Source organism: Rhinolophus sinicus, chromosome X, assembly GCF_036562045.2.
Source record: "Rhinolophus sinicus isolate RSC01 chromosome X, ASM3656204v1, whole genome shotgun sequence".
NCBI lineage: Eukaryota > Metazoa > Chordata > Mammalia > Chiroptera > Rhinolophidae > Rhinolophus > Rhinolophus sinicus.
The window spans coordinates 29,171,291-29,193,617 of record NC_133768.1 but is presented as its reverse complement, the minus strand read 5'-3'; the positions used below and the strand labels follow the sequence as shown (position 1 = coordinate 29,193,617).

At 36.6% G+C, this 22,327-nt stretch overlaps 1 protein-coding gene across 1 annotated transcript in view; it reads right to left on the bottom strand.

Annotated features, from left to right (window-relative positions):
* The window catches only part of CFAP47 (cilia and flagella associated protein 47), a 374,794-nt gene that overhangs the window by 202,109 nt on the left and 150,358 nt on the right, over positions 1–22,327 (bottom strand). The window contains exons 31-33 of the mRNA XM_074323826.1: positions 15,841–15,922; positions 14,531–14,659; positions 4,994–5,186 (exon numbers count right to left, since the gene is read on the bottom strand). Of these exons, the coding sequence (XP_074179927.1) occupies positions 4,994–5,186; positions 14,531–14,659; positions 15,841–15,922 (404 nt within the window). The remainder of the gene's footprint in view (positions 1–4,993; positions 5,187–14,530; positions 14,660–15,840; positions 15,923–22,327) is intronic.

Here is a 22,327-nt window from a genome sequence, read left to right as displayed (position 1 = left end):
CCAAATCAGAAAGGAAGAACTAAATAACTATCCCTATATTCAGGTAACATAATGCTCTATATAGAAAACCCAAAATACTCCACCAAAAACTACTGGAATAAAGGAATTCAGTAAAGTTGCAGGATACAAAATTAATATAGAGTAATCTATTGTATTTCTATATACTAATCACAAATAATCAGAAGGAGAAAATAAGAAAACAATCTCATCTACAATTGCATAAAAAAAAAACAACTTAGGAAAAATTTAACTAAGGAGGTGAAAAACCTGTACTCTGAAAATTATTAAGACATTGAAAAAAGAAATAGAACAGGATACAAATAATGGAAAGATGTACTATGCTCATGGATTGCAAGGATTAATATTATTAAAATGTCCATACTACCCAAGCAAAATACAGATTCAATACAATCCCTATCAAAGCACCAATGGCATTCTTCTCAGAACTAGAATGAATAATCCTAAAATTTGTATGGCACCACAAAAGACCACAAAAAGCCAAAGCAATGTTGAGAAAAGAGAACGAAGTGGGAGGTATCATGCTTCTTGATTTCAAAGTCTACTACAATGCTACAATAATCAAAACAGTGTGGTAGTGGCACAAAAAACAGACATATAGATCAATGGAACAGAACAGAGAGCCCAGAAATAAACCCTTGCTTATGTGGAAAATTGATACATGACAAAGGAGGCAAGAACATTAAATGGAGAAATGACAGTCTCTTCAATAAGTGGTACTTGGAAAACTGGACAGATACATGCAAACATGTATCAAAAAACTGGACCACTTTCATACACCATAGACAAAAATAAACTGAAAATGGATTAAAGACTTAAATGTAAGACCTGAAACCAGAAAACTCCTAGATGAAAACACAGGCAGCAACTCTTTGCACCAGTCTTAGCAATATCTTCTTCGACATGCCTCTTCAGGCAAGGGCAACAAAAGCAAAAATAAATAAATGGGACAGCATAAAATGAAGAATTTTCTGCACAGCAAAGGAAACCATCAGTAAAATGAAAAGACAACCTACTGAATAGGAGAACATATGATACATGTATATGCAATAACAGGTTAATGTCCAAAATATATAAGGAACACATAAAACTCAACATCACACACACAAAAAAACATCCAATTAAACAATAGGCATAGGACCTGAATAGACATTTCTCCAAAGAAGACATACAGATGGTCAACAGACATGGAAAGACGCTCATCACTAATCATCATGGAAATGCAAATCAAAACCACAATGAGATAACACCTCACACCCGTTAGAACAGCTATTATCAAAAAGTCAACAAAAAATTAGTCTTGGTGAGGATGTAAAGAAAAAGGAACTCTTATAACACTATTGCTGGGACTATAAATTGGTGTAGCCACTATGAAAAACAATATAGAGATTCTTCAAAAAATGAAAAATAGAACTGCCATACGACCCAGCAATTCCACTCTGGGAATTTATCCAAAGAAAACAATAACATTAATTCAAAAAGATACAAGGACCCCTATATTCACTGTTGCATTATTTACCATAGCCAGGATATGGAAGCAAACCAGGTGTCTATCGATAGATGAATGGATAAAGATGTGTATATGTGCAAAAGAATGAAACTAGACTGTCTGTCACCGTGTACCAAAATTAACTCAAAATGGATCAAAGACCTAAACATAAGACCTGAAACAATAAACTGCATAGAAGAAAACATAGGTACTAAACTTATGGACCTTGGGTTCAAAGAGCATTTTATGAATTTGACTTTAAAGGCAAGGGAAGTAAAAGCTAAAATAAATGAATGGGACTATATCAAATTAAAAACTTCTGCACGGCAAAAGAAACCATCGACAAAATAAAGAGGCAACCAACCAAATGGGAGATTTTTGCAAACAGCAGCTCTGATAAGAGCCTAATATCCAAAATATATAAGGAACTTGTACAACTCAAAAACAAAGAACAAACAATGCAATTTAAAAATGGGCAGAGGACCTGAAGAGACATGTCTCCAAAGAGGACACACAAATTCCCAAAAGACATATGAAAAAATGCTCAACATCACTGAGCATCAGGGAAATGCAAATAAAAACCACAGTGACATATCACCTCACACCAGTTAGAATGGCCATCATCAACAAGACAAATAGTAACAAGTGTTGAAGAGGCTGTGGAGAAAAAGGAACCCTCATACACTGTCGGTGGGAATGCAGACTGGTGCAGACCTTATGGAAGGCAGTGTGGAGGTTCCTCAAAAATTAAGAATAGAATTACCATATGACCCAGAAATCCCTCTCCTGTGTATCTACCCAAAATATCTGAAAACATTTATCCATAAAGATATATGTATTCCGATGTTCACTGCAGCTTTATTTACAGTGGCCAAGACATGGAAAACAACCAAAGTGTCCTTCCATAGATGACTGGATAAAGAAGTTGTGGTATATATACACAATGGAATACTATTCTGCAGTAAGAAAAGATAAAATAGTACCATTTGTGACAACATGGATGGATCTTGAGATTATTATGCTAAGCAAAGTAAGTCAGACAGAAAAAGCAGAGAACCATATGATTTCACTGATATGTGGTATGTAAAACTGAAAACAACAAAAGAACAACACAAACAAATGAAGAAACAAAAACTCATAGACACAGACAATAGATTAGTGGTAACCAGAGGCTAAGGGGGGAGGGGGTCGTTGATGAGGGTAAAGGGGATCAAATATACGGTGATGGAAAGAGAACTGACTCTGGGTGGTGAACACACAATGTGATATACAGATGATGTATTGCAGAATTGCACACCTGAAATCTATGTAACTTTACTAACAATTGTCACCCGAATAAACTTCAATTGAAAAAGTAATAATAAAGTAGACAGAAAAAAAAAGATGTGGTATGTACACACACACACACACAAAATGGAATATTACTCAGCCATAAATAGAATGAAATCTTCCCATTTGGGACAACATAGATGGAAGTAGAGGGTATGATCCTTAGTGAAGTCAGAGAGAGAAAGACAAATACTGTACGATTTCATTTACATATGAAATATATATATATAAAAAACAAGCAAATAAACAAAATAAAACAGAAACAGACCTACAGATATAGAACAAACTGATGGTTGCCAGAGAAGAGGTTGGGAATACAGGCGGAAAAAAAAAAAATAATAGAGTCAAAAAAATTTTAATATAAACAGCAAAGGGGCCAGTGCATATATTATTCAAAAAATGCAGGAAACTCTTTAAAATGAACTTGTATGGACCATTCTCTTGGTAAAAACAGAACAATAATTTTATAACAAATGAACATATTAATTTCTAATATATGTACATATTTATAACACTGGTTAAGGTGTTACTCCTCAGTAATCAAATTATTTGCACCTTTATATTTTTAAATGGACCAAATACATTTTTATAAGATGTGAATCTTATTAAATTACAGGTTCAATCAAATTGTTCTAATTGTTCTACTGTTCTCTAATACCAATACATCAATATATCTCTTTCAAGCTTGATGTCACTATGTTTGCTAAAGTAACGGTTTTAAGGTAAGAGGCACTGTAATTCAAAGTGTAATTTTAAGCATACTCCTAATCTTTCTTACTTCTAAAGTTTAAATTCTGAGGGTTCAGTATAAAAAATAAACCTAATTATCATATGTTAAAACGCAACTCCTTATGAACACAACAGGTTTGTATGTACTTGGAAGAGGGGAGCTAAACTGAAGCCAAAGAAACAACCAACATGTATATTTCTTCATCATGATAAAACAATGCTTATGATGAAGAAAAAAAATACATGGTTATACTAGCAAATGGGATGACTTTCAAAGAGTTTAATGCTGTTGGGGTAGAAACATAGAGCCTCATTCCTCAAGAGCAGAACCAAGGAGTGTCCTCCTGCACACTGGAGCAGGTCTATGAATAACCTCTTGTCTTGACATACGAGGTCTGACAAAGAAATTCGCAAACTCATCCTAGAAAAAGTGCTATATACCTCACTGCCGAATACCACTATGGTCACCTTCGAAGTACTCCCCTTGGGAAGCTGTGCACCAAATGCCAGCACCTAGTCCACCCTTCAAAGCAATTTTGGAACTCTTTTTCTGGAATGGCCATCAGAGCTGTTGTCATCTTAACCTTAATGTCCTGAACATCATCAAAATGTCTTCCTTTCAATATTTCCTTTATCTTCAGGTAAAGAAATAAGTCATTGGGGGCCAGACCAGGTGAGTAGGGAGGGTGTTCCAATACAGTTATTTGTTTACTGGCTAAAAACTCCCTCACAGACAGTGCCGTGTGAGCTGTTGCATTGTCGTGGTGCAAGAGCCGTGAATTGTTGGCGAAAAGTTCAGGTCGTCTTAACTTTTTCATGCAGCCTTTTCAGCACTTCCAAACAGTAAACTAGTAAATTTGGTTAAACTGTTTGTCCAGTTGGTACAAATTCATAACAAATAATCCCTCTGATATAAAAACAGGTTAGCAACATCGTTGCAACAAGTTTGGGGACTCAACTGTCAGACCTCGTATGAACCTAATATGACCCTCCCCCCACAGGAAGCATTACTGTACTTAGTGATTTCCAACATGACTGGCACAAGGACATGTAAGATATTGTCTAGTCCATTTTCACTTGATCTCAACTAATTATGTACAAGGTTTGAGCAGTATCACTTCAATTTAATACTTTATAGAGCTGAAAATGCTGGCAATGATATTAAGAAGGCTACCATGCATTTCTAGAGCATCTCTACATGATTTTTATCATTTATTCTTCAAAAGAAATTGAAGAAGCATCTTTTCTTTCCATTTTACATGTAAGGAAACTGACCTTGAAGATGGTAAGGAACATGCTTTTTGCGGAACAGAGCGTAAGTGCTGTAGTCATGTCTAGAATCCAAGAATTCCGAGTCCTATTCCAAGGCTACGTAAACACTGTCATACTACAATTTGCAATAATTTAGTTAAAGAAAATATTTCTCACCTTTGTGAATGTTTTTCCATATAATGTGTCGGGTATTCTCATAATTTGTGTTCATCCAACTAAGCAAAACCCTTTCAGGATTCGAATATATGTTGCTGGATTTAAAATAAGGATTGACTTTTGGTGAATTTCGCATATATCTGGGAGATGAATTATTTCTGGGACGTGTTACAACCCGGGAAAGTACCAGAACCTGAAATTGGGTAAAGGAGAGAAAAATAACATTTATGAGACCTGAATGGCAAAGTGAAAATTTGAAGAGTAAATGAAAAAATATGACCGATAAAATATGGCAGGCATCAATATTAGTATTTTCTGGTTTATTACATCCATTCAAGAGTAAAAGAACAGATAACTTCTAATGCTCATTTTCAGTGTCCAACTTTTTGTTTCCATAGCATCTAGTCTATAAGGTACCAAACTATGTGATTTATAAACAGCAGCTTATTACCTAAGGATTCTGGCTACCAATTTCCAATGTGTGTGTGTGTATGTGTGTGTGTGTGTGGCAGGAGGTGTTTCCCCACAAAACCAAGCAATTCTCGAACACCAGTAGAGCTTCCAAACATTTAACTCAATTCTGATATTATCTACCTGGAGATAGCATCAGATTCCATAGGTTGAGTGTTCAGCCGTCCAAGACTGTGCTGCCCACCCCATTAGTTCAGATGCCCATCACAAGTCCCGGCTGTTTCCTATACTTCCATCCCATCAACTATCCACTGGAGGTTCCAAGACCCGTTCCTTAGCAACCCAGCTGAGATGCCAGTTGCAAGTTCAGGTTGTCACCTATACTTCTGACAAACTAGCTATAAATCAGAGGTTTCTACGACCCCCTCGTTGGGTTCCGTTGATTTACTACAGTGGCTCACAAAACAGAGAAACATTTTATTTACTAGATCACTGGTTTATTATTAAAGGACATAATTCAGGAACAAGAAGATGGAAGAGATGCATGGGGAAAGGGCACAGAGCTTCCATGTCTTCTCCAGATACACCACTCTCCCCAAATCTCCACATGTTCACCAACCTGGAAGTTCTCCCACCATGTCCTTTATGGGTTTTTATGGAGACTTCATTACATACACATAACTGAACAAATCAACTGAGTCAACCTCCAGCCCCTCTCCCATCCCAGGAGGTCAGAGGGGCAGGAATGATAGCTCCCACCCCTTTAATTACATGGTTGGTTCCTCAGGTAATCAGCCCCCATCTTTAGGTGGCTTAGGTGAAGTCTAAAACCCACCTTATTAACATAACAAAAGATATCTTTATCACACTCTGATCACTTAGAAATCCCAAAGGATTTTAGGAGCCAGAAATGGGAAGGAAGACCAAATATATTTCTTATTATAAATCACAATAATACATAATTACATACATTGAGTGCTATCCAATCCTTATCATATATATACACTTTCAGTTCCACATAAATTTTGCTATTATATTTGGCTTATTAGTTTTCAATAACAGATTTTTTTAAATTATTATTTTAACCTATTTTTTCCAATTGGCATAGAAAGCACAATTAATTTAAGTAGGAGTCAACAAAAGTCAGATCAGATTTAATTTTTTAGAAGGTTACATTTCCATGGAACAGATTAAGTGGAAGGATATAAATAATAAACATATTTCAAACATACCATAAATGTTTATCACCATAATAAAACTTCTTGCAGTCATTTAAGTCTAAATGGTATTAAGACCACAGATTTGTTGTGAAAAGAATATAATTTCACTCCGCAAGGTAAGAATTACAAAAAAAGAAAAAATATATGTTTAAAAGGAAGAGAGAAAACAATTTAAAAAGAAGCATTCGAGCTTGTTCAGCAGCAGCTCCTATTAGAGAGGACCACAAGGTCCTCTTGATTTGGGGGCGTGAAAATATGAGCTTCAGTTAAGACAGGTGGTGGAGAGAAACCTCCAGGAAGAAACTAAGGCTACAGGAGAGTTTCCTGGTGGTAGAAGACACAGCATGAATTGAGTCTCGGCTCTAAAGCACAGCACACATCATCCATGGGGATCACGGCCAGGGGTTCCAGGAAACCTGACATGTACCTGTTCCTAATTTAAAGGTGAAGTCCGCAGGCCCAGAATGCCCGGTTTTCCTTGTCTTCTCATTCTCATTATCCATAGTGGCTTGTGGCTTCTTAGTCACCTTTATCAAACCTCTTTCCCTCTCAGCCTATGTGCTAGTTTTTTTCTGAAGATCCCTCCTCTTTACTTCAAAGAGCAAAGGATGACATCTCAGTGAGAACACTGCTGTGTCCTACCACGTAGCCAAAAGCTCTTGCATCTGCACTCACTTTTCTTCCTTCTCTAGAGCCGCAATAGATGAGCTATCCCTTCTCTATACTACATCAGGCCTTCTCATCTTCTTAGGGACAGTTCTGCATCAGTTGTCCTTTTTAGCTTTTGGGTCTTTAACTTCTCCCTCTGACATGTTCCTTTTTAGCAATATCAACACATGTTCACTTATATGCTCAGCTTTTAGGGGGCTCTCCCAAATTTGAACTCCCATTGATTCTTTTATCTGTTCCACCAGTTACAACTCTTGAGATGAAGTTTTCTACCCTCACTGTCGCCACTTTCTTCCATTAGTTTAGCTCATTGAACCGAGGCCCACCTAATGAACATCCCCAATCATCACTACCACCATGCTCTGAAAGTGCTTCTGGCATCTTTGCTGTCCAATGCAGCAGGGAATTTTTAATCGTTATCTTAAGCAACCTCTCAATTTCATCTGCTACTGTTCACCGTGTCCTCCCCCAAAGGCTCTCTTTCCTCCTTGTTCATATCATAAAGCATCACTGCTATCTTTTTGCCTAATTTCAGACTCATGTGCAGGACTCTCTTCCTTTGCCTATTTAAATACAGGGTTTGTTCAATATCGGATTTCTAACCTATGCCATTTTGTTCACTCTACAGCTATGTTCTCCCAATTTTATCCCTTACAGACCACAAAATGTACATTAAGAAACCACACAGATGACCAATTTTGGTGATTCAAAAATAAAGGTCCAACATAGTATTTAGAACATTATGTTAGAGGTGGTAAAAAGAAAAACTACAGCTTCATGTCAGTGAGATGAATGATATTGTTATAATCTCTGTCCAGGTATCTATATCTATTAGATGATGAATATATTGACATCTCTATCACTTCATATATTCAGTTAATTTCTTACTATTTCCACAAACTGAGAAAATCCTAACTTATAAGTTAATAGAATGGGTACTTAGTTTGTTACAGATGGTCAGGCCCACCATGAAGCCAGAAATTATACAGATATTTTTTATTAAAATCTACTTTCCAATATCAATCAAATGCTAAGTTAGTTGATGAGCACTCAAAAGCAGAAAGTAAAAATAACTCAACTTAGGAAATAGCATTAAAGGCATTCATCTTTGGGAAAAGTTTCTTCAGCTTTCATTGCCAGGATTTCGATAACCTTTATAATGTCTTTGTGCAAATTAGAAAATGGCACCCTCTCTGAGAGAATGTCTTCTTTGCTCCCTTATTTAAAAGTAAAAGGCCCCCTTAACTTTGATGAGACACAGCTTAGACCCCTGGTCTTAGCAATAAGGTAGGCTATTTAGAAGTACAAATTGTTTGTTACACAGTAGTCATAGGGATATAGAGTATAGCATAAGGAATATAGTCAGTGGTATTGTAATAACTACGTATGGTGTCAGATGGTACTAGGTTTGCTAGGGTGATAGATGGCAGGAGGGTTGGGGGACAGAGTGAAAAAGGTGAAGGGATTAAAAAGTACAAATTTGTAGTTATACAATATCCATGGGGATGGAAAGTAAAGCATAGGGAATATAGTCAATAATACAGTAATAGCTATGTACAGTGCCAGGTGGGTACTAGACTAGTCAGGGGGATCACTTCTTAAATTATACAAATGTCTAACCACTGTGCTGTACACCTGAAATTAATATAAAATAATACTGAACGTCAACTGTAATTGAAAATTTTAACAAGGGTGGAAAAAGGTGAAAGGAAATAAGAGGTTCAAATTTCCAGGTATAAAACAAATAAGTCATGGGGATGTAATGTACAGCATAAGGAATATAGTCAATAATATTGTGATAGCGTGGTATGGTGTCAGGTGGTTGCTGGACTTATCATGGTGATCACTTCTTTACTACATAAATGTTGAATAACTATAGTATACACCTGAAAATAATACAATATTGTATGTTAGCTAAATTTTAATAAAAATCTGAAGAAAAAAAGAAGAATGTAGGCTGGATTTCAGCACATAATCATCAACTCAGCTGTGCAGAAACTACAGAAACATTTTCAGCTTATCTGTCCATCCAACAACTGGATAAACCTTTCCTCCAATAAATCTTGGGGAAAAGCCAAGCTTTAGATGCTTCAGTAATTTGTACCACATTAAAAATCATGATACTCAAATCCTATAGGTTATGTCCAGTATTTCTAAGACATGGAAAGCATGGCTTGGTGCATCATTTGAACTTGTCACTTAAAATAATGGAAATGACATATATATATATATATATATATATATATATATATATATATATATATATATATATATATATATATATATGTATATATATAACATCAGTGCTATGAATATATTATTTTTAATCTCATTCCTATAGGGAAAATTCATGTGAGAGTGGCCGTCCCTTCATCACTAGCATGTCTCAATATTGGAAAGAAGGATCTTGATTGAATTCACAGAGATCACAATAAAATTATGTAACTCAGTAGCCTTACTTTGACAATATTTACATTTTTTTCTATTTCTTTTAAAACTGAATTCAGAACAGAAGCATATCTTTTTAATCACCCCTATTTCCTATGAATACCGGTTCATTTGCAAAACCCTTTCTTGTTGTGACCAATGGATCATTCTCTATCAGTATAAACCACCAATGGATTTTCTCCAGGCTACATTACAAATTAGTCTTTAAATGACAAAGAACGAATCATACCTCCTAAAGCATGGGCTCTCACTGATAAAGAGAATAAAATGTCATATACCGGGGGTGCCAAAAAAATGTTTACAAGTGGACATTTTGGTCAGCGTTGTTCAAGCAGGAGTTTGCCATAATCAGAAGTGTCTGGACGCTGATGGTAACCACTTTGAGCATCTCTTGTAATTGCAGAAGTCAAACGTGACTTGTATTCATCCTTTGTTACTGGTATATACTGAGTATTACAATTTTAATAGTTTTCCTTTCTTAAAATGTGTATACATTTTTTGGCACCCGCTGTATTTCGTTCACATATACTTATCACACATACGCAAAGAGCTGCTCATATGTTCCCTATCAATGGTTATAGCCAACAAAACATGCAATATTTGCTATTACCTGCGAGAATAATTGTGTTTCCACACTGATGCCACTGATATTATGGGACATAGTACAAAGCTATTTAATAAAAGAATTTCACCAATTCTGCTTCTCTCCAATCATATTTAATTGACTCAATTTTAAATATTCCTCAGAAATATGATCCCTTGTGCTATTTTTGTTTTCTATAGAGTTATGCAATTCTGAATAATGCCTCAGTAGAACCAATGTCTTACCTGTTGTTAGCAACAAATACTCCAATTTTATTGTATAGGGATTTTGAACTGGTTCAGGGAAAATATGTTTAACCTTAAAGATCACTGCTCTTTGTTTCAAAACATCAAAATATTTGACAGAATTGTGCCACTATTCAAAAAACCACTGTAATGATAGACAGTATACTGGGAACAAATTAAAAAACAGATTAATTAAAATTATTATTCAGGTTTTTATTTTTGATCATTTTCCAGATTCTTCTGTAAAAATATCACATTCACTTCTTTTGGTACATACAGATTCATACTTTATATCCACATGAGATTCCTATTTATAATTTATGTTTAGAACACCATTCTGAGTTTGAGTGTTTCTGTTACTGTTTTTCACCTCTTATACTTCAATGACCTACTTTTTAGGTATTTTTGTGAAAATTTTTGTGAATTGGGAATATAATGCAAGAAAAAAAAGCAACTATTAATCATGTAAATTTAACAAGCAATAACTAAATGACACAAAATTAAATTGAGTGAGACAAGCTATATCCTATTATCTAAACTATTAGCCAGGAAGAACTGACAGAGGCAGTCTCAGAGTACATGAATGGCTCCTAAGAATTTGACAGTAAGAACCTAAAGGGACTTGTGTGAAAATCATACTCTTTTATTTCTAACTTGTGAACTCGTCTCAACAACACTGCTTGCTTTTTCAAGTGGATTTGCCAATCCACTTCTGATTTGATAGAGCACCTAGAGCTACCCATGCTTTAAACACAATACATGGAGAAGCACAGCTCTGCAGATGATCTAACTGGGCAATCTTATTCATTCCTGTGAGTTTATCACCGAATCAGTGAAGAGTCTGAAATTTGTGCTGCCACCCAGATCTCTTTCCTGACTAAAGGACATACCCACAGGGTAAACACATAGGGCACCATAATACAGCAGGACCAAAATTAATTTATCATGCTCTCTTGCTTTGTCCCACCCTTCACCTCCAACAGAATCCTGCTATTATCCCTTCTCTTCTATTTCAGTGACTAGGATCAAATTCTACTCAGAAACCCAGGCTAGAAATCCACTGTCATCCTTGACCTCTCTATCGCTTTAACCCCATCTTCTAAAAAAAAAAAAAAGACACAGTTATCCACCAAGTCCTACTGAGTTCCACTCCTAATATTTATGAAAGCTGCCCCTTTCTCATCTTTCCCGCTTCCACCAACATTCCCATCACCAGACACTGAAATACATTCCCAGTTTCCACACTGTACCACAGTGATTTCTCTGGACTGCAAAGCTGATGATGCCAACTTTATGTTTAAAACCCTTCAAAATAGCTCTGTCATGACATTGTGCTAAAATTCATAAAGTCCAGATTCCTTGGTTTGGCTTATAAAGTCAACTATGATCTACGTAATTTCTCACTGGGACTACAGTTCACTCCTTTTACCCACAGCCACACTGTGTTTACTTCCCAACATGTACCATGTTCCATCTAACCTCAGGCATCTCCACACTGAATTCCCTTTGTCTTGAAAAATGCTATTCCCCTCCACTAATAAAACTCATCTACCACCTCCTTCACATAAACTTTACTCTCTCTCTAAACTATGCCCAACCTCACCTGGCAAACTCCTACCATTTCTCAGGGCTCAATTTAAACTGATCTTCCTAGATACCTTCCCTGAGGCACAAGAAAGTTAGGTTTCTCTCTGTGTGCACTCCTCCTTAGTTCTTTAGGCTTACCTTGTCATACCATTTGTGATACTTCCTTGCAATTCAGAAATTTCTTGAGGAGACAGACTATATCAAGTTGCATCCGCAACTTACAAAAGAGGAAAATGTCTTCCAAATCCTAAGTTGGGCTAAGAGTTATAAATAATTAACCAAGACAAAAACAGGATTTCTCCTCTTGATACTCAGCAAGAAAGACAGGCCAGGTTGAGGGGGAAGAGAAGCAGAGGACAAGTAAGTGGGAATCATGTAGCAGAAGGAACTCTCCAGAAGGTAGGCCTGGGTAGCTAGTTGCAGTGGAGGCTTTAGATTGCCAGAGGGCAGCAAGAATGCCCTGGGCTCAGGGGCCCCAGCCGAGAACAACAAGAAATAAACCTTTCCTACATCTGATGATGTTTATATGGCCAAAATCAGATGATCTTGGAAGAAAGCAGGTGTATGGCTATGAACCTCAGTTTCCTCAACTCTAAACTGGGGATTACTAGCTGTGGAGACTGAATAAGATAATACATAAAAAGGCTTTTCTGACAATGTCTTACATATACTACTCACTATTTGGCTTGTAATTTGCCCTTTCCTTGGAGTGACTACCATGTTTCCCCGAAAATAAGACCTAGTCGGACAATCAGCTCTAATGCGTCTTTTGGAGTAAAAATTAATATAAAACCCGGTCTTATTTTACTATAATGTAAGACTGGGTCTTCATATAATATAACATAATATAATATACACAATATATACAATATATAATATAATACCCGGCCTTATATAAGACTGGGTCTTATATAATATAATACAATATAATATAATATAAGGCCGGGTCTTGTATTAATTTTTGCTCCAAAAGACGCATTAGAGCTGATTGTCCGGCTAGGTCTTATTTTCGGGGAAACACGGTAATTGCTGCCACTATTTAAAGTTATTTCTTCCTCATTTTAACTCCCTGTCCTATAGCTCACCCTGTCTGTGGTTGCAACTTGTGAAGACAGAGCAAAAGCCTCCACTGGTAGTGAACAAGATCTATAGTGACACACTTGGAACCTAAGAAATTAATTCCAGAACTGACACCAGTACTTGTTTAAGCATTAAAGATATCGCCTGTGAAGGTACAATTTGTTATGCTAATTTACCACATGCAACTTGGCATGAAGTCAACTGGAGAATCTCATCAACACCTGGTCTTGCCTACAATTATATGACTCCTAGTGAATCTCTCTCCAGAATAACCTTACAAGAGACTACTATGTCTGTAACAGTGAAATGCTCGGCCTCTCTGACTTTATCTTGTTCAAGCCTGCTTTGTTCCCACAGCCTTGAGGTTAATAGCTGCTACTTAGTCTCCACATAGACACGCTAATCATTAGAAAATTCTGCTTGCAGCTTGAGTTTTACAAAAACAGTGCTAAAAGGTGCCTCTCCCAAGAAGATAACAGATGTACAAAAAAAAAAAAAGACTGTTTATCAAAGATTTACAGGAACCTCAGAACTGGACTTACATCAACTAGAGTCAATAGATTAAGGACAAATAAGTTTCACAATCTCCCCCAGCCCCCTACTGGCCCCCAGATGTCTACAATCACCTCTTGCTCCTCCCATTTGCCCCTTCCTTGGACATAAAAGAAGCCTGAATTCTGTACTTTCTCAAGGTTCTTTAGGATGCTTGTCCACCATCTTCTCAGCTTCCTGAATTTCTGAACAAAGTCGCTTTCCCTGGTCCAACACCATGACACTCAACTTATTCACTGTTCAGCAATATGAGCTTGAACTCGGTTCCATGCATTAGAGGTGGAGACCATAATTTTCACCAACATCCATTCTTTAATCTTTTAGTATCGGAAAACGCCTGTAGCTACCAATTTTAGAGATGGCAACTCTCAACTTCTCTTAAAACTAGGTGGGATCATATGACTAAATTTTGCTCAATGGAATGTGAAAGGGAAATGGTGCATTTTTCAGGCAACACCCTTAAAAGGTATTTACTTGTCCTGTACTACTTATTTGTTCTTCCTTGTTCTGAGAAACTGACCCAGAGATGAAAGCGTAGCATCAAGGATGGAACTGACACCCCACTACCTCTAAACCACTTACTTCTCCGCAGTTCCATGAGAAAGAAGAATAAAAATTCTCTCTTATTTGAGCCACTGTATTTTTAAATCTTTTACAGCAACGTTACTTATACCTTAACTAATATACTCTTCATGTAAATCAACCCAAAAAACCCAGCAATGAACAAGACTGGAAATGTTACCTTGTATATCTGAAGGAATACATCTGTCCATACCCGTTTACTACAGGCTTCAAACATCCTCTTATCTGTAACAATGCAATGCTTTTCCTCAGGTATGGAGGAACACACCGGCAAGGTATTAGGGGAAGACTTTAAGAAATAAAATATAACAACATTAATTAAATTGCAAGGTAAATGTAAGTGCAAAGTTTTAGCTACTTTGTTAGCATATAAGTATTTTTCTTTTTATAAAACGTATGCATGTCCTTTGTATTATTCATCAAGATCTCTAATCCCCCATGTGCTAGACATAGAATCTATCAACACAGGTAACTTTCTGGAACTCATAGCCCTTTATTGTGGTCATAATATTTATTCATTCAATGCACCTACCAGCTCACTTTGTGGCATTAGTGGCAGAATGAGATGCAAAGCTATTCTGTACTCTGAATCCTGAAAAGAGCTGCACCCTTTGCATTAAGCCACAGGAACTCAGCAAGCAGAGTGCCAAAGAACAGGTCTCTGATCTCCTACGAATGTCATGTGGTGACTGTAGTTAACAGTACCACAACTAAAGCAGAGTTGCCTCAAAGCTGGCATGCATCTTAAAACAACAGGTTTCCACAAAAGGAAATGTATAATTTGAAAAAAACCTATGCATATCTTGCTTAATTACTCCCTATTCTCCCTTAAAACAGAAGAGGGGAAGTGGCAAAGTGGTGGGGAAATTAAACCAATATTTTCTTTGGAAGACATATATTCTAAAAATCTAAGTAAAAATTTACATAACCACAAACCATTCTTCATTTTTAAATTCCCTAAAAGAAGCAATTACTTATATGTTTAAGAAAACCATGTAATCATTTCTGCCTAGTCTTCACAGAGATTTTTAGACAAATACGAATATATACCAGGGGTGCCAAAAAAAATGCATACAAGTGGACACTTTGGTCAATGTTGCTCAAGCAGTAGTTTGCCATAAACAGAAGTGTCCGGACACTGATGGTAACCACTTTGAGCACCTCTTGTAACTGCAGAAGTCAAACGTGGCTTGTATTCATCTTTTGTTATCAGTACATATTGAGTATTACAATTATAATACAGTTTTCCTCTCTTAAAATGTGTATACATTTTTTGGCACCGTGTGTGTGTGTGTGTGTGTGTGTGTGTGTGTGTGTGTGTGTGTGTATAGGTTATCCAGAGAGGCATAAGCCTTAAGTTATTTCATAAATAAAAAAACAAGGATTCTAAAATGAAATCTTCAAGCAAAGACCAAAAAACCAGTAAATTAAATAACTGCACAGTTATTCCTAGAAATGACATTCCCTTACTGTGATTTTAATCCACTTCTTATAATCTTCCAGGTCAAACAGAAATTCTGGAAACACATGAGGCATATGTGCTCCTTGAGCACTAAAACAAAAACAAAATCCACATTATTATACTATAATATGATCTGTATATCGTTGCATTTCAATTTCAATTAAATTATTGCAGTGTCATATAGTTTGTCTATTGAATTTTGATTTTAAAATTTATGTAATTAGTTTTTAAAATTTCCCTTAACAATGAAATGTTTTATATGATGTTTCCTCTAGGGAACCAATTAATGAGAAAGAACTTACTAAATGCCTATTACCCATCCAAATCTATACTTATAGGTTAATGGAATATAGACAGTTACATGACTTGGCCCCTATTGTCAAGGCATTAACCATTTTATTGTTGTTATAATATTACAAAATTTGAAAATATCTGGAAAAAGTTTGAATACAATAAAACATCTAATAAATGGATTAGTCACCCAATGTTCATTGAATGCCTATCACCACGTATGCATATATATATATATATATATATATATATATATATATATATATATGACTTCAATGTAACATAATCCATTACTTATTTTTCCAAAAAGGATACCCAAAAATTGTGGCCTCTTTGATTATATAAACTTGTAGAGGTATAGCTGAAGCAGCAAATATCTATATATGTTATTTTATTCATTTAAAAACATGTATATACACAGTTATATGTATATAACTTATCACATATAAGACTTTATAATTTTTTCACTGTCAAATTTTTTGAAATATTTTCATCTAAATTTTTCATGCGCATGTCTATCACCACCAGAACCACTTTATAGATATTTAATACAGTTTTGGCAGGAGTGTTTCCTAGTGGGGTTTTGGGTGTTTAGGTCTAACTCATTTAGTGAGCATAGACCCCCGCCCCACTCGCCATAAGCATTTAGCAGAGAAGACTGCCACATCTAGGACTCCACTCTGGAACACCCTCAGCAGTTTGCAGTCGAGAAGTGGGATAAAGAAAAAGCAGAAAGGAGCCTGAAGATGATTCTGAAAGCTCAAACCTTGAAGACAGCACCGATGACTCTGAGAAGAGAGAAGTAATGGAGGGAACCCTGGTGGGGGTAGAAAGAGTGAACACAGTTCAAGAGTAACTAGTTTTGACATGGCCCTGGGCCAGTTGAAGCTGGTAGAAGAAATCATGCTGTATACATAGTTTCTTTGTTTGGAAGTGAAACATTATCCCTTCTCTTTGATTTTCACATATTTCCCGTCTGTATATGCATATTCCTATGAACCTTCATTATACTGGAATTACTATAGGTTTAAATAAAATCTAATTTTAATAGCACACCACCCCTTGGACAAGTAGCCAACCTAAAGCCTATGTAAGAACTCAGTGAGATGATGCCCCATTAAGATGAAAACCTAGAGAGTGGAACAAAGATAGCTCAGAGACATGAAGAAACTGGAATACTTCCTTGCATTCAAAGCCAAAACAGGACCGCAGGAAGATATGATCACTTCTATAAAATACTACTGAAAGCCTAAGGGAAACTATCAGGGAACAATTAAATTGAGAGCTACTTGAGGACGGAGAACACATGATATTCATTTGAGTGTTCCATAGTGTCCAGCAGAGAGTAAGCCCTCAGTAAAAAGTTAGTGAAAGACTGCATTTTTGCATTGGTAAAGACAAAACAACAGGCCCGAAATGCTAAGCCCCATATCACTAAACCAAGACCTAATTCAAGTTTTGGCTCACCCCGAAATGGAATCTTAAATTGTTCAATCAGAATCGGCAGATCAGTATTAGTTAGGCAATCTGCCAGTTAGACACTTGCCATCCCCTAAAGGAATTTGACTTTGCAATAACCAATCTGTTTTTCGTGTTGTGGGGGTGGGGAAGAGGTGGGGAGAACTCCCCTTCTTCCTTTTTAGGTTCATTGGCTGGTCTAATAATCAAATTGACATAAGACAGATTAATAGGAGAAAAACGAATTTAATTATGTATCTGCACGAGCCCCACAAAGATGTGAGACTCCCAGAAAGTCAGTAATTGAGGCTTACTTGCCATCTTGAGCGAAGGAGAAGGGGGTAAGGGACTGATGCTTCAAAGGAAAGAAAAATGGTTTCACAGGGAGATGAGAACAAATGTTTGGTAAGCACATGCTTGCCCTACCATGCAGATAAGTTTCTGATATAAAAAGCTATCTCTGGTTGTAGCTCTCCTTCTGGGACAGGCTCCCTGTCTAAATTCTTTTAGACAGTTAACAGACAAGTAAAAAGCTCTACTTTTTTTTTTTTTAAAGATTTTATTATTGGGGAAGGGGAACAGGACTTTATTGGGGAACAGTGTGTACTTCCTGGACTGTTTTTTCCAAGGCAAGTTGTTGTCCTTTCAGTCTTAGTTGTGGAGGGCGCAGCTCAGCTCCAGGTCCAGTTGCTGTTGCTAGTTGCAGTGGGCGCAGCCCACCATCCCTTGTGGGAGTCAAACCGGCAACCTTGTGGTTGAGAGGACACGTTCCAACCAACTGAGCCATCTGGGAGGCTCAGCGGCAGCTCAGCTGAAGGTGCCATGTTCAATCTTAGCTGCAGGGGGCGCTGCCCACCATCCCTTGCGGGAGTCAAGGAATTGAACTGGCAACCTTGTGGTTGAGAGCCCACTGGCCCATGTGGGAATCGAACCGGCAGCCTTCGGAGTTGGGAGCACGGCGCTCCAACCACCTGAGCCACCGGGCCAGCCCCTAAAAAGCTTTTCTTGAATTTCCAGGGTCTCAACTTGCCTGCAGCTCAAAACAATCCACATGCCAAAGTGGCACATTTTGGGGTGGCTGATTCCACTCCCCCTCATTGCCCAAGTACAACTCCCTTGTTCTTGCTCTCGTCTGCTTATAAAACCTCTTGCCTTGTATAGCTCTTCATAGCTCCTTTCTACCTGGTAGATTGGAATCTGTCCAATTCATACATTCATGCAGTGTTGAATAAAGCCAGTAAGATCTTTAAAATTAGTTCAGTTGAATTTTGTTCTTTAACAGCATTTTACAGATGCTGTTATGAAGTGAAGAGTAGCAGAATATGCCACCCCAAAATATGCCTCTTTGGCCTACTGATATTTTGAGAAACTATAGGAGAAGTTCAGGAAACAGAGTAGAAATTACCCTTTTGTAAAGGAAATCAACATTTATAAAGAAAATTTACATTAGAAAAGAGGCCTGTACCTGGAAAAGAGCTATTACTAAGAGATAACTTTTTTACCTGAGAGACTTATCTGCATGGCAGGGCAACCAACTGTTTAACAAACATTTCCAGGGTAAGGGGGATCAAATATATGGTGATGGAAGGAGAACTGACTCTGGGTGGTGAACACACAATGGGATTTATAGATGATGTAATACAGAATTGTCACCCCAATAAATTAAAAAATAAATAAATAAACATTTCCTCTTGTCCCCATCAGACTTCCCTGAGCCCCTTTGAAGCCCTAGACCCCTATCCTTTCCCTTAGCTGAGAATGTTATATAAGCCTCAATTTTCTACCTGCCTTTTGAGTCTCATATCTTTATGGGGCTACCATACTTATATATGTAATTAAAAATTTTTTTTTCCTGTTAATCTGTCTTTTAGTCTCAGTCAAGAACCGAGAAGGGTAGAGAAAAAATTAGTTTTCCTCCCCTACAAGAGACGTTTTTCTTTCTTTTTATTTTGAATCTATCTGAACACCTAACTTCATCAGTCCTTAAGACAGTATTTACAATTGGTTTTTGTCAATAAATTTTATGTCTGGTCAGTAGTTTTATAGAGTGTCGACTTTCATAATTGATTTTACTACACATTTACATGCTAGGCTTTCTATGTGCATATTTCTTCTAAGTTTACAGAATAGAACAAAATAAAATTAGACGTAATGAATTATTAAATTCTAAATTTAATCTCCAAAAATGAGTTTCTCATTTATTGCACAACATAAATATAATCTAATTTTTACAAAAGGCCAAACTCACTGTCTCCAAATTTAAAAGGAGAAGCTAATGAGATTTATTATTATTTTGAATTTAGTACATTTATTTCCATGATGAAACATATGCATGCATCTTGGAGTAACGGCCCGATTTTACTGCCACATTCTAAATGTTGAAGAATTTTATCAGAACCAACACATCCTGATAGTCATATATTTCCTGATAAAAGAGCAATACATTTGAATGGCCTGGCTTTAATGCCAAAATCATTCTTCCATACCTGCATCCTCATACTACAAAATGTCAAAACAGAAATCTCCCACGTTAATGTCAACACTACTGGGAGCCGTGCTAACAATAATGCGGTAAGAATCAACGTGACAATCACAAGTACCATCGAGTTTAATGATGCTACAAGAAAACTGACTTCTATAATGCACAAAACATAAAGATTGACTTAAGTATCCAAACCTCTTTCTATTGTTCACAACTGATATTCCATCAGATTTCAAAAGCACAACTAATTTTCTAAAATAAAAATGGCATTAGAATTTTTGTCTTATTGAATTAAAGCATTTACTTTACTGAATCAACCAAGGACCAAGACTAGGAAGAGGTAAAATGAAAAGAAAAGTCATGTGCTTTCGATTTTAAATTTATAACAATTGAAATAAAGTTTCCATTTATCTAATAAATATAAAGACAGAGTTGAATACTGGTATTCTGGCATTCTTTATGTCAACAAGACATTTATGTCTACAAGAAGAACAGACTTTTAAAAAATATTCTATTTCAATGATAGTGATATCATGAGTTAGTTTTCAGTGTGTCACTAATGGTTACCATGTTGGAATAATTTAAGGAAACATTTCAGCATATGAAAGCCATTGGTTATAATTTATTACACTTAATCATCATCATTATCATCATCACTATCATCTACCATGTATCATGTAATACACATTTTATTATTACTAATTTTTTTATCAACCAAATTTGAGAATTATAACCCTCAATTTTATAGAAACTGAAATTGGGGCTTAAACAGGTTAAGTACCTTGTGTAAAGTCTCAGGAATGCAAAAGAGCTAGAATTTAAGCCTTCATTTACCTGATTCAAAAGCCATGCTCTTTTATCCCAGACAGTGCACGCTCCCAGAACCACTCCTTAAATTGTTCCTTTGAAATATTTTCATGCTTTCCATTAAATAAGATATCATAATGGACATGCATAAGTAAGAAGAGTATAGTTTTTAAAGATAAAAGAAATAAAATCACAAATGAAATTGAATCGTACTTATAAAGAGAAGTGAGTTTTTTACCCTAAGTGAATTCACTTTGGTAAATAAAAAATTTATTTAACGATCAATGGAATTAGAAAGTAAAGTTATAGTAATTTTATATTACATAATATCTGACATTACAGTTTCACTGTAGGGTACACGGTGTTTACATTCTATTTAGTTTTATATTATGGAAATTATAAATCAAAAAAAGTTTCCGTTTTCAATGAAAAGTAATTGCATCATAAAAATAATTATTGGCTATAAACAAATAAAATTATATCAAATGATAATAGGCACTGTATTGATCTGCTCAGACTACTGTAACAGAATACCATAGACTTGGTAGGTTAAATAAGAGAAAATTTATTTTCTCACAGTTCTGGAGGCCAAAAGTCCGAGAACAAGCTGCCAGAAAATTCAGTTTCTCATGAAACATCTCCTTCTGGCTTGCAGGTGGCCGCCTTCTCGCTGTGTCCTCACACATTTCCTCTGTGCTAAGAGAGTACAGGGGAGGGGAGGGATGGGGAGAGGAGAAGAGAGGACAGAAGAGGAGAGGGAAGGGGAGGGGAGGGGAGGAGAGGAGAGGAGAGGAGGTGGAGGGGGAGGCAGAGGCAGAGGCAGGAGAGGAGGAGGAGGAGGAAGAGAAGAAGGAGGAAGAGGAGGAGGAGGAGGAGGCGGAGGAGGAGGAGGAGGAGGAGGAGAGGAAGGAGAAGGAGGGAGAGGAGAAAGAGGAGGGAGGGAGGAAGGAAGGGAGGGAGGGAGATCTCTATTGTCTCTTCTTTTTTTAATAAAGGCATCCTCTTATCAGCTTAGGGCTCAACCTTTATGCCACCATTGAGAGTCATTATATCCTTAATGGTTCTATGTCCAAATAGTCACTATGAGAGTAGGGGCTTCAACATGTGCATTTTGGAGAGACACAATTCAGTCCATAAGAGACACAAATGATAAGAAACATTAATCATATTATGTCAAATACAGCAATACAAAAGTTATTGTAAAATATAACATCCAATTACACAGTATTTGTTATAATACAACATACATGGCATTGTTATGGGCTGAACTATGTCCATCCAAAAGTCGTATGTACCATGTTTCCCCGAAAATAAGACCGGGTCTTACATTAATTTGTGCTCCAAAAGGCGCATTAGGGCTTATGTTCAGGGGATGTCAACCTGAAAAATCATGCTAGGGCTTATTTTCTGATGAGGTTTTATTTTCAGGGAAACACAGTAGAAACCCTAGCCGTCAG